The sequence below is a fragment of the Bubalus bubalis genome, chromosome 15 (genome assembly GCF_019923935.1).
Source record: "Bubalus bubalis isolate 160015118507 breed Murrah chromosome 15, NDDB_SH_1, whole genome shotgun sequence".
NCBI classification, from domain to species: domain Eukaryota; kingdom Metazoa; phylum Chordata; class Mammalia; order Artiodactyla; family Bovidae; genus Bubalus; species Bubalus bubalis.
In genome coordinates this window covers 64,063,454-64,077,077 of record NC_059171.1, presented here as the reverse complement: position 1 = coordinate 64,077,077, position 13,624 = coordinate 64,063,454, and the positions used below count along the sequence as shown (strand labels likewise).

At 39.7% G+C, this 13,624-nt stretch overlaps 1 protein-coding gene across 2 annotated transcripts in view; it reads left to right on the top strand.

The window, feature by feature from the left end:
• LOC102406104 (hyaluronan synthase 2) overlaps positions 1–3,208 on the top strand; it is a 31,604-nt gene extending 28,396 nt beyond the window's left edge. For both annotated transcript variants that reach the window (XM_025265444.3, XM_025265445.3), the window contains one exon: positions 327–3,208. In XM_025265444.3, the coding sequence (XP_025121229.1) occupies positions 327–1,256 (930 nt within the window). In that variant the 3' untranslated portion in view covers positions 1,257–3,208. The remainder of the gene's footprint in view (positions 1–326) is intronic.
• The last annotated feature ends 10,416 nt before the right edge of the window (positions 3,209–13,624 follow it).

Genomic DNA, 13,624 nt, shown 5'->3' with positions numbered 1-13,624 from the left:
CAAACATGACTCTAGGTAGTAACCTCACGATAGTGCAGATTTTGTTGGTATTTTTAGCTGGGGATTCAGTTTAGTCATTCAGTCGTGTCTGACTCTTTGTGACCCCATGGACTGCAGCATGCCAGGTTTCCCTGTCCATCACCAACTCCCAGAGCTTGCTCAAACTTATGTCCATCGAGTCAGTGATGCCATCCAACCATCTCATCCTCTGTCATTCATTTATCCTCCCAACTTCAATCTTTCCTAGCATCAGAGTTTTTTCCAATGAGTCAGTTCTTTGCATCAGGGGGCTTACCTTTATTTAATTACTTTTATTTTTCTTGCAGATTTTAAACAAGTATGATTCCTGGATCTCCTTCCTCAGCAGTGTGAGATACTGGATGGCTTTTAACATAGAAAGGGCCTGTCAATCTTATTTCGGATGTGTCCAGTGCATTAGTGGACCTCTGGGAATGTACAGAAACTCCTTACTGCATGAATTTGTGGAAGACTGGTACAATCAAGAATTTATGGGCAGCCAGTGTAGTTTTGGAGATGACAGGCATCTAACGAACCGAGTGCTGAGTCTGGGCTATGCAACGAAATACACAGCTCGATCCAAGTGCCTTACTGAAACACCTATAGAATATCTCAGATGGTTAAACCAGCAGACCCGCTGGAGCAAGTCCTACTTCCGAGAGTGGCTGTACAACGCGATGTGGTTTCATAAACATCACTTGTGGATGACCTATGAAGCCGTCATCACTGGGTTCTTCCCTTTCTTTCTCATTGCCACGGTAATCCAGCTCTTCTACAGGGGTAAAATTTGGAACATCCTCCTCTTTTTGTTAACTGTCCAGTTAGTGGGTCTCATAAAGTCATCTTTTGCCAGCTGCCTTAGAGGAAACATTGTCATGGTCTTCATGTCCCTCTACTCAGTGTTATACATGTCAAGTTTACTTCCCGCCAAGATGTTTGCAATTGCAACAATAAACAAAGCTGGGTGGGGCACATCTGGAAGGAAAACCATTGTCGTTAATTTCATAGGACTCATTCCCGTATCCGTTTGGTTTACAATACTCCTGGGTGGTGTGATTTTCACCATTTATAAGGAATCTAAAAAGCCATTCTCAGAATCCAAACAGACAGTTTTAATTGTTGGAACGTTGCTCTATGCATGCTATTGGGTCATGCTTTTGACACTGTACGTGGTTCTCATCAATAAATGTGGCAGGCGGAAGAAGGGACAACAGTACGACATGGTGCTTGATGTATGATCTTACGTTTGATGTTTGCAGTTGCAGACACACAAAACCTTAGCTCCTCTAGGGACTGTACGGTATTGTGGCGTCAGATAACGCCACCAAAGGAGACATATCGCTGCTGCTGGGACTTGAACAAAGACATTTGTATGGGTTTATTTTAATTCTGCCAAAGGAAAATGATACATCAAGAAGAACAACTCAGATTTAACCTGATATTTCTATGAAAATGGGAAGATTCTTTGTGTATGCACTTTTTCCTTACTGTACATCCGCCTAACAGTGTTTTGCCCTATATACCTCACTAGCCATGCTTTATGTGGGTTATCATGGAAGAAAAGGATTTTGGAAACTCAAGGAAAAGTTCTTTCAACATATACAACCTAACTTATGGACTGTGTTGATAGCTAATTTTTTTTTTTAGAATGATTTTTTCTGTTTAATTCTACCAAATGAAATGCCAAAGGAAATTTTACAGGCCGTTGGCTGTGCTGTATTTTTATATAATTGTACTGTGTTTTAAAATTTTTGTATGCCAATTTTAAAACAAATTTTGCATATTTTATATTTTACTTCTCTGCCAAAATACACCTGTTTTTCCTTTTTTTTTTTTAATAAAATAGGTTCTTAAGAAATTCCTACTTAAAAAGATTTCTACCCAAAATGTGAAGCTTGGTTGACGTTGTTCATGATAGAAAGAATAAAATGTTTCTCTCTACCTTTAAAATTGAATAGTTTATTTCTGTGAAAAAGTGAACTTTCAATGTTTTAACTTTTCAAAAAATTTCTTTTAGAAAAGGCCAATACACCTGTCACACTTCAAGAGTAGAAATTCATACTTATTTGTACAAAGAAGTCATTGAAAATCAAGGCCAAAGGGGTAGGAAAGTGCAATTTTTTCAAAAGATTGAAAAAGGGAATGTTAATTCTTGAAAAATACTAAGCATCCAGCAGTGGACAAAATCTGGTTATCAAAGATAGTCTTTGGACATTCTCACAGTATTTTCCCAGGCTAAGTAAAGAGGAATGTGGGAAAAATTATCTGTATAATTTGGACAAATACAATTCAGTTCATCTTTTGTTCTGTGACCTGTATTCACTGGATTCTGTCTATATGTGGAACATACTTTACCTCCCTTTTTTTCCTCCAGCTTGTTAGTTTACTTTGCATGTCAGTATGAGGTTTATATGGGTGAATGAGATAAAGAATAAGGATAAAGCATATAAATTCAAAACCAGCAGAATCAAGCTCCAGGTGTCCTCTTTAGCTTTCTAGGGAAGATATTTTCTGAATTATACAGATAATAGCTTCATCTCTTCTGTTCTTGGCCTATATAAATGTGTCTACAGAGTAGACATGATATCAAGGTTTAATAGTTTATCAAGAATAATTGACACATAAAAAATTGAGGGATCAGGTACCTTCAGCCTGGCTAATTTAGCTACTCTGAGGCCTCAGTTATCCAGTTTGACTTTTGGCATGACCCATCTTACCTTGTAGCTGGTACTGTGTAGACCCATGTTAAAAAAAAAATAAAACATATTTAGAGTCGCATGGAAAGCATTGTGATGAAGCAGCAATGTGGAGAAGTATTCGACCATGTTCTTCCTAACTTTCTGCTTCCTTTTAATACAGACATCTATAGTCCATCCATCCTGCCTAAGAAAAAACTGCACGTTCTACCTTCAGAGTACAAAAAGGTACATAACTTCTACAACATAGACTCTCACTGATTGGAGAGCTTGTGGGAAACAAACAGACCATGCCATTAAATGAGACTAAAACTTGAGTTTGCCTTTTTAATTATTTATGTTCTAAGTTAAGCTTGATAACATTCAGATTCTCTCATTCTTATAAAAGATTGAATTAATTGCCTGTATTTATTTTAGCAATTATTCAATGTATTTCCAGTATAGGATGTATAGTATAATTGAATTTTTTTGTAAATAAAATATTTTTGATAAGATTATTGCCTTTTATTCTAAGGGAAGGGGGAATTCAAACAGAACAATGTTTTATTTTGACTGTAAGGGTATGGATTTAAGAATGGGGTATATAGAAATATAAACATTGTTAGTCAACTAGAGAGGTCATTTAATGTTATTAATCAGAAGGCAGAAATCTCTAGAGTTGGTATGGTTGGGAATCTAGAAAAATGAGAGAGACAGTCCCAATTAACACAACTTTGTCTTTCTTGAATCTTCTGCCTTGTCCCTGAAAAGAGCCCTAATTTAGACAGAAGTTGTTTTACTATAGTAATCTATCATAGTGGGAAAAAAAAATTTCAGAAACATCATAGGCAAGTTTGTTATAGCATTATTTACAAATAATAACAAAATCTTAACCTAATTTAAGATTTAATAATGTGGGTAATAATTAAATGAATTATGGCATTTCCAAACAATGGACTATAATTACCCATTAAACATAATGTTCCTAGAGAATATGAGGCTGTTGAAGAACTGTTACATTTAAAAATACAACCATTTTGTACGATAATACCCTGATTTTGTAAAAACAAAAATGTTAAAACATGGTTATTTCATGGGAATATGACCGATTTATATTCTGTATACGTTTTTTTGTATTTCCAAGTACCTTAATTATGTATTGCTTTTATGATCGGAAAAGGACAATAAATGTTGCTTTTTTCAAAAAGTGGGTTGGGGCATCTAATAACATTTCCTGGTTTGAGGAGCTTTAATAGTAATTAATTTTACCATTTATCCCTCAAATTCATCTTATTTCCCAATTCTTTTTATTATTTGCTTCCTAAGAATCCTTCATTACCTTCATACAGTTACATGAAAGAACAAAACACTATAGCCAATGAACATTCCTGCCACTCTGAACACCAACATAGTGATGATTCTAGTCCCAGTAATTTGCTGATACATGTCACTGGTGCTATACTAGAGGTCAGCAATCTTTTAATGTAAAGAGCTAGATATGGCACCCCACTCCAGTACACTTGCCTGGAAAATCCCATGGATGGAGGAGCCTGGTGGGCTGCAGTCCCATGGGGTCGCTAGGAGTCGGACACGACTGAGTGACTTCACTTTCTCTTTTCACTTTCATGCATTGGAGAAGGAAATGGCAACCCACTCCAGTGTTCTTGCCTGGAGAATCCCAGGGACGGGGGAGCCTGGTGTGCTGCCATCTCTGGCGTCACACAGAGTCGGACACGACTGAAGTGACTTAGCATAGCATAGATAGTATACAAGGCAGACTTTCCTGGCTATATGGTCTGGCATGTGACTACTTACCCCTGCTACTGTAGCGCAAAAGCATCCAGAGGCCATATGTAAATAAAGTGGTGTGTTCCAATAACATTTTTTATGGGCTTCCCAGGTGGCGCTAGTGCTAAAGAACCTGCCTGCTAATGCAGGAGACAAGAGAGAACAGGTTCAATCCCTGGGTCAGGAAGATCCCCTGGAGGAGGAAATGGCAACCACTTCAGTATTCTTGCTTGGAAAACCCCACGGACAGAGGAGTCTGGTGGGCTACAGTCCATGGGGTCGCACAGAGTTGGACATGACTGAGTAACTAAGCACTTACCCAGAACCGTATCTATTTACAGTGTTCCATCCAGTTCCTCAGCATAAATTCTTTGAAATTAATGTTTTTATTTCCCAGATGGTTATTGAGTCTTTTTGTATTTTCATACTGTTCATGGGGCTCTCAAGGCAAGAATACTGAAGTGGTTTGCCATTGCCTTCTCCAGTGGACCACATTTTGTATTGAGTCTGCTTTTTGAGAGGAAAAAAAAAAAAAAAACAACAGAAGATAGTGTGAGAAACAGGAGTGTACAGAGAAAAAGTTGTTTAAGATGCAGTTGCAACCAAGGCTCCAGCCTATCCATCAAAGTTTCTAGAAATGGAATGGCCCTCCAGAGTTGTCCTAAATTTAGACAAGGGGGCCATGCTTTTATTAATACCCTTCTCCCTTCATATCAATCAGTAATTGGGTGAAGGGTGTTCTGGGGTGGGAGACAGGAGAGAAGACTCAGCCGTGGGCAAGGAAGCTCACTTCAGCAATTGGAAATTCCAGGAGAGTAACTCAACTCATTTAACAACAGTCAGTACTAATTGGTCTGTGTCCAGTCATGTCTGACTCTTTGCAACCCTATGGACTATAGCCCGCCAGGCTCCTCTGTCCATGGGATTTTTCCAGGCAAGAATACTGGAGTGGGTTGCCATTTCCTCCTCCAGGGGATCTTCCCAACCCAGGGATCAAACCTGCATCTCCTATGTCTCCTGCAGATTCTTTGCCACTGAACCACCTGGGAAGCCCCCAGTACTGTTGGTGGCTGGGAGCACAAGTATCTCTGTCCTAAAGCAGAGAAATAGGAATTGCCTTTCCTAGAGTGTACCCATTAAGAATCAGATTCCTAGGTAGTTAGCACATCTTAGCTAATAGACCCTGCGGCTGCTGCTAAGTCGCTTCAGTCGTGTCCGACTCTGTGTGACCCCATAAACGGCAGCCCACCAGGCCCCACCGTCCCTGGGATTCTCCAGGCAAGAACACTGGAGTGGGTTGCCATTTCCTCCTCCAATGCATGAAAGTAAAAAGTGAAAGTGAAGTCGCTCAGTTGTGTCCGACTCTTAGCGACCCCATGGACTGCAGCCTACCAGGCTCCTCCGTCCATGGGATTTTCCAGGCAAGAGTACTGGAGTGGGGTGCCATTGCCTTCTCCCAATAAATCCTAGGTGGACCTTAAGAATCTGTGAAAGTGAAAACGTTAGTTGTGTCCAATTCTGTGCGATCCCATGAACTGTAGCCTGCCAGGCTCCTCTGTCCATGGGATTCTCCAGGTAAGAATACTGGAGTGGGTTGCCATGCCCTTCTCTAGGGGATCTTCCCAATCCAGGGATCAAACCTGGGTCTCCTGCATTGTAGGCACCATCTGAGTCACCTGGGAAACCCTAGGAATCTATACATCTCAACAATAGCCACAGTGATTCTCAGGTACTTTGTGCTTCTGTCTGTTTTGGTAAAAATTATTCTGATAAACGTTGAAGTCAATGTCTCAACTGAAAGAACACTTTTCTTAATATTCTTCTTCTCCCCATTCTCCATCAGAATGTTCCTGTTTATCAGAAGACCTTCTGCTTGCCAGATTACCTGCAATGGACCACTTAAAAAAAATATATATATATATATATATGTGTATACATATATATATATGGACTTCCCTGGTGGCTCAGATGGTAAAGCATCTGTCTACAATGCAGGAGACCTGGGTTTGATCCCTGGGTCGGGAAGATGCCCTGGAGAAGGAAATGGCAACCCACTCCAGTATTCTTGCCTAGAAAATCCCATGGACGGAGGAGCCTGGTGTCCATGGGGTCGCAAAGAGTTGGACACGACTGAGCGACCTTCACTTTCACTACATATATATATATATATATGTATGTATGTATGTATAAATATTTGGCTGTGCTGGGTCTTAGCTGTGGTGTGAGGGCTCTAGTTCCCCAACCAGGAATTGAACTCGGGCCCCTCTGCACTGGCAGCACAGGGTCTCAGCCACTGGATCACCAGGGAAGTCCCTACAATGGATCTTTAGATTTAGGACTTCTCTAACACTTGAGAGTTCCTAAGTACAAGGTCCTTTCATTTTTCCTTACATTGATTCTCACTTATAATTTTTTTCTACCTTTTTTTCCTGAAGCAGTTGTAGAATAATGCTGATCACTCCAAAAGGCAGTAAGCCTAGCTCTAACCAACCTGCAATAAAATATTGCAATTTATTACCAATATTTGGGATGAAATTCCAGGGTCTCCTGGAGGTCTGTCACTTAAACTCTTGGCTTTTCTTGAATGAAAATTGAGTAAGTGGTTGAACCAAGACTTGGTCTGTAAAAATATGCTTTATGACACAAGAGTAAGCATGGTGCCTCCAGCTGTTTTCTTTGAAGCCCAAATGTGGAGGGTTATTTGTGCCTATAAAGAACATTGGTACTAAGATTGGAAGTCCAGAGTCACAACTTTTTAGATGAAGTTGAAGTTAGAGAGATTGTCTAGTCGTTGTCACTCTTTATGTTCACATATTCTTGTATTTCAGAGGAGTAAACTAAGGATGCTGTGGACTCCGGATCTGAAAGGAGAAGCAAAGTAAATTTGGTGCCATGGCCTAGACCTACATTTAGGTTTTCTGAAAATACAAATCCAAGAATCCTCTCTACCAAGCTAAGTAGGCATAGGCAAAGGTAACTCACAAGTGCAACAAAGAAAATCTGTGCATGTTCTCTTATTATACAGCAGGAGAATCCTCTATGGAGCAAGACAGCTTAATCAATTCCAATCGCTCTTACTTAAGAAAAAAGTCAAGATAATCCTTTCTCAGATAAGATAAATCCTTTTTCTAAAGAGTTGTTGATGCTAGAGTCAATAAGGCTTCCCACATGGCACTAGTGGTAAAGAATCCACCTGCCAATGCAGGAGACAGGAGACACAAGTTCAATCCCTGGATTGCGAAGATCCCCTGGAGAAGGAAATGCAGCCCACTCTAGTATTCTTGCCTGGAGCATTCTATAGACAGAGGAGCCTGGTGGGCTACATACAGTCCATGGGGTCACAAAGAGTTGGACATGAATGAATGACTAACACACAGACCTAAATTCAGAGGAATCTGGCAGGCTACAGTCCATGGAGTCACAAAGATGCTAGAGTCAATAGGTCTGAGCACAGCACAGCTGGCTAGAGTCAACAAGAACTGGACTAGCATGACGCTCCATATGTCAACCACAAAACACTTCTTTTTGGAGTCAATTTTTTTTTTTAATTAAACTTTTCATGTTAAGATAATTGTAAATTCAACAACATTGTTAGAAATAATACAGATAGGAGTGGCCAAGAAGGCAGAGTAAGAAGACCCTGAGCCCACTTTCTCCCAAGACACACCAAAACCACAACAATTTACAGAGCAATCATCATTGAGAATGACCTGAAGACTAGATGAAAATGTTTCCCAAAACTGAAGATACATAGAAGGAGCCATAATGATACAGGTAAGAAGGGTGGAGACACAGTATAGTTCATATCCCCATCCTTGGGTTAGTGACCTTCGGGTGGGAGGATAATTACAATTACAGAGGTTATCCCCATGGAGAGAGAGGCCCAAGCCCCACAGTGGGCTCCATAGCCCCAAGGTCCTGCACTGGAGTATGAGCCTTCAGAACTTCTGATTTTGCAAGCAGATGGGACTTTAGTACAAGAGAATCAGAAGGTTGTAGGAATCAGAGACCGATAAAAGCTCCCAAGTTCTGAGACCTAGCACAGAAGCAGTCATTTGAATGGAGCCTGGGTCAAGCTCATCTGCCAAACTTAGAGAACCTCCCAGAGAGGCAGGAGGCAACTGGGACTTTCTCAGGACGTGGCAGCCATTTGGGGAGCTTATTCTGCCCTGAGTCCACTGCTGCAGGCTGGTGCCATTTTGGAGTCCTCTGTCTAGCCAATTAGCACTGTGGACTTAACTTAGCCACAGCGCACTAGTACCAGCTCTGATATACCCTAGACCCTACAGCTAGATATCATGGGGCCATACTGACTCACCAGTGAGCCTGCATCAGCCCTGTGACCCTGGAAACTGAAGCCAGCCATGCTGGTATCCAGCCTCACCCATCAGTGAACCCTACCAGCCCCAGAACTCCCAAAGTCCTGAGGAGTTTCAAATACTGTACCAGCAGTATGTGTGTTTTCTTAGTCACTCAGTCTTGTCCAACTCTTTGCAATCCCATGGAGTGAAGCCCACCAGACTCCTTTGTCCATGGGATTTCCCAAGCAAGAATAATGGAGTGGGGCTGCCATTTCGTATTCCAGGGGATCTTTCTGACTCAGGGATTGAACTCTCATCTCTTGAATCTCTTGCATTGGCAGGCAGATTCTTTACCACTAGTGCCACCTGGGAAGACCAAGCTCAGTTCAGTTCAGTTCAGTCACTCAGTCGTTTCCGACTCTTTGTGACCTCGTGAACCTCAGCGCGCCAGGCCTCCCTGTCCATCACCAACTGCCGGAATCTACCCAAACCCACGTCCATTGAGTTGGTGATGTCATCCAACCATCTCCTCCTCTGTCGTCCCCTTTTCCTCCTGCCCTCAATCTTTCCCAGCCAAAGTATTGGAGTTTCAGCTTCAACATCAGTCCTTTCCGTGAACACCCAGGACTGATCTCCTTTAGGATGGACTGGTTGGATCTCGTTGCAACCAGAGTCTCCCTGGTTGAAGACTCTCAAGAGTCTTCTCCAACACCACAGTTCAAAAGCCATCAATTCTTCGGCGCTCAGCTTTCTTTATAGTCCAACTCTCACATCCATATGTGACAACTGAAAAAACCATAGTCTTGACTAGATGGGCCTTTGTTGCCAAAGTGATGTCTCTGCTTTTTAATATGCTGTCTAGGTTGGTTATAACTTTCCTTCCAAGGAGTAAGCGTCTTTTAATTTCATGGCTCCAGTCACCATCTGCAGTGATTTCGGAGCCCAGAAAAATAAAGTCAACCACTGTTTCCACTGTTTCCCCATCTATCTGCCATGAAGTGATGGGACTGGATGCCATGATCTTAGTTTTCTGAATGCTGAACTTTAAGCCAACTTTTTCACTCTCCTCTTTCACTTTCATCAAGAGGCCCTTTAGTCCTTCTTCACTTTCTGCCATAAGGGTGGTGTCATCTGCATATCTGAAGTTATTGATATTTCTCCCAGCAATCGCTTGTGCTTCTTCCAGCCCAGCATTTCTCATGATGTACTCTGCATATAAGTTAAATAAGCAGAGTGACAATATACAGCCTTGACATACTCCTTTTCCTATTTGGAACCAGTCTGTTGTTCCATGTCCAGTTCTAACTGCTGCTTCCTGACCTGCATATAGGTTTCTCAAGAGGCAGGTCAGATGGTCTGGTATTCCCATCTCATTCAGAATTTCCCACAGTTTCTTGTGATCCACACAGTCAAAGGAAGATCAGGTACATGCATATAAATTCCATGGTAACCACAACACAAAAGTCTAGAATAATATAATACATACACACAAAAGAAATACAAATACTACACTAAATATAATCATCAGTCATAAGGAAGGAGTGCAAAACAAGAAGAAAGGAACAAAGAAGAATACAGAAACAACCACTAAATGATTAAGAAAATGGCAATAAGTAGATTCCTATCAATTACTTTACATGTAAAGGGACTAAATGCTTCCATCAAGAGATCTACTTCAGACATGAAGAGACATACAAACTGAAACTTAGGGGATTTAATATTGTTAAAATGACCGTACTACCTAAGGAAATCTACAAATTCAATACAACCACTATCAAAATACAAATGATGCTTTTCACAGAACTAGAATAAATAATTCCAAAATTTGTATGGAAACACAAAAGACCCCAAATAACTGAAACAATTTTGAGAAAGAACAAAGCTGTAGGTATCACACTCCCTAATTTCAAACTATGCTATAAAGCTAAGTCAAAACTGGTATAAAAAAGACAGATAGCAATAGAACACAATAGAGAGCCCAGAGATGAGCCCACATTTACATGATCAATCAATCTAAGACAAAGGAGGCAAGAATAAACAATGGAGGAAAGACAATATCACCAATAAATGACTCTGGAAAAACTATACAGCTACATGCAAACGAATCACAGTGGGTTACTTTCTCAAACTATATACACGTTCTCACTCTAAAAACTTAAAATGCATTAAAAACTTCAAAGTAAGACCTGAAACAATAAAACTACTAGAAAAAACACAGGCAGTATTATTTTTGACATTAGTCATTTATTTTGGCTATTCTGGCTAGGGACTCAAAAACAAAAATAAATAAATGGAACTGCATCAAACTAAAAAGCTTTGTACAGTGAAGTAAACTATTAGCAAAATTAAAAGGCTGCCTACTCAATGTAAGTATATATTTGCAAACAAAATATCTGATAAGGGGTCAATTCCAAAATATACAAAGAACACAGAAATCAATGTCAAAAAAATTAAAAAATGGGCAAAAGACCTGAATAGACATTTTTCCAAAGAAGATATACAGATGGTCAATAGATCCTGAGAAGATTCCCAACATCACTAATCACCAGGGAAATAGAAATCAAAACCACAATAAGATATCACCTCACACCTGTCAGAATGGCTATTATCAAAAGGACAACAACAAAAAAAGTGTTTATGAGGATGTAAAGAAAAAGGAACCCTTGCTCACTATTGATGGGAATGTAAATTGGTGCAGCCAACATGGAAAACCATATGAAGATTCCTCAAAAAATTAACAATAGAACTGCCATACAATCCAGCAATTCCACTTCTGGGCATTTTCCCAAGGAAAACAAAAACAATAATTCATAAAGATATAGTCACTCCTAAGTTCAACAAAGCATTATTTACAGCAGTCAAAAAATGGAAGAAACCTAAGTTCTCACTGATAGATGAATGAATAAAGAGTAGGTGGTATTCCATAACCACTAATCTTTATTTCATTCTTCATTATGGCTGAGTAATATTCCATTACTCAGCCATAATAAAGAATGAAATCATGCCATTTGTGACAACGTGGGGTGACCTGGAGAGTATTATGCTAAGCAAAATAAATCAGAGCCAGACAAATACAATGATCTCACTTACAACATGGAATCTAAAACAAACAAACATAACAAAACAGAAGCATAGTCATAGTTACCAGCAACAAACAGGTGGTTGCCAGAACATAGGAGTTGGGGAGCAAGTTAAATAGGTGAGGGAGAGTAAAAGGTTGAGAGAGACATTTATAAAATAAATGAGTCATAGGGATGAAATGTATAGCATGGGGAACACAGTAGATAATAAAATAATATCTTTGTATGATGACAGATTCTAATTAGACTAACCATGGTGATCATTTTGTAATGTATAGAAATATCAGATCACCGTTTTGTGAACCAAGAATTAACATAGTGTTGTAGGTCAGTTACACTTCAAAAAGCAAACAAGAACTCATAGAAAAAGAGACTGTATTTGTGGTCCCCAGAAGTGGGGAGTAGGCAGAGAAAGAATTGGATGGAGGTGGTCAAAAGATATAAACTTCCAGTTATAAGATAAATAAGTACAAGGGAATGTTATGCAAAACATGGTTAATGTCATTAACACTGCTGTTTGTAATAGATGAAAATTGCTAAGAGTGAATCTTTAGAGTTCCCTTCACGAGGTAAAATGATGTTCACTTAAGTGTTAATTATTGCATGATGTATATAACTTGTTATGCTGTATACTTTAAGCTTATGTAGTGCTGTGTATCTAGTACATCTCAATAAAACTGTAAAGAAAAAAGCTTTATTAGCTAGTTTTTTTTTTACTCAATTAAAAAAGGAAAAAGAAGAAAGAATAAAGAGAGATCTTACCCATGTTACCCAGTAATCCTCATGCCCCGACGGTAGCAACTTACAAAATCATAGTACACTACCCCAGTAAGGAAATTGACATTGATACAACCCGTTTATCTTAGATTTCCGAAGTTATTTATTTATTTATTTGTTTTGTACTGAAGTGTTTGTGTGTTGTATTTAGCTCTTTGATGGGGAAAGGAGCTTGCCAGGTTATTTTACAATCGTGGTTCTTCATTAATTTTATGGACAGCTTGGGACTAAAAAGGTCAAATGAATGAAGTAACACTCTGAAATCCTTTATTCAGACATGAGATTCATCAAGTGAAAGTATACTGGGGTCTTTTGGATCCCAAGTCACGGCTTAGACACCCTGAAGATGAGACATATATCAGGGGTCAGAACTCGTGAAGCAGTGTACAAAACTCAACACAAGACCATGCTCTAAGCAAAGAGCCATAGCCAGTCTGGCTCCCTATAAGCTGTGGAAAGGAGTCAATGAAACACTGAGAGGTGGTCTGAGGGAGGGAGTGATGCTACTTTATTTAATTCTTGCAGACAGGACTTTCATGTATTCCAAGGTTACCACTTAGCTGAAGGGGTTTCTTAAAGATGCCCAAGTCTCTGTTTTCATTTTTTTGGGGAAAAAAAAAAGGTCCCAAATTGAAAAATAAGTCAAGGAGCTATATGCTGTGTACACAGATTTCTAGAGGCTCAGCAGGGAACATTCTGGAACACCTAATTGAGTATCCTAAGATCTTTGTAGCAAAGAGGAAAGTCCCTGGCAACTTGCCCCCATTACAAAGCATGTGTTCCAACTTTAGTCTTCCCCCACAAGTACTTGCCATGATAGTTTTCATTTAGGGCTGGCTGGACCCCCCAAGTAGACAACTTGGAGAATGCTTCTGAATCAACTTTCCCATGCTATACTTGGGTGCTAAAGTTGAGCAAAAAAAAGGAAAAAAAAAAAAAAAAAGTAATACTCTTGAAGTCCAGAAAAATTTGGCTCAAGAACATA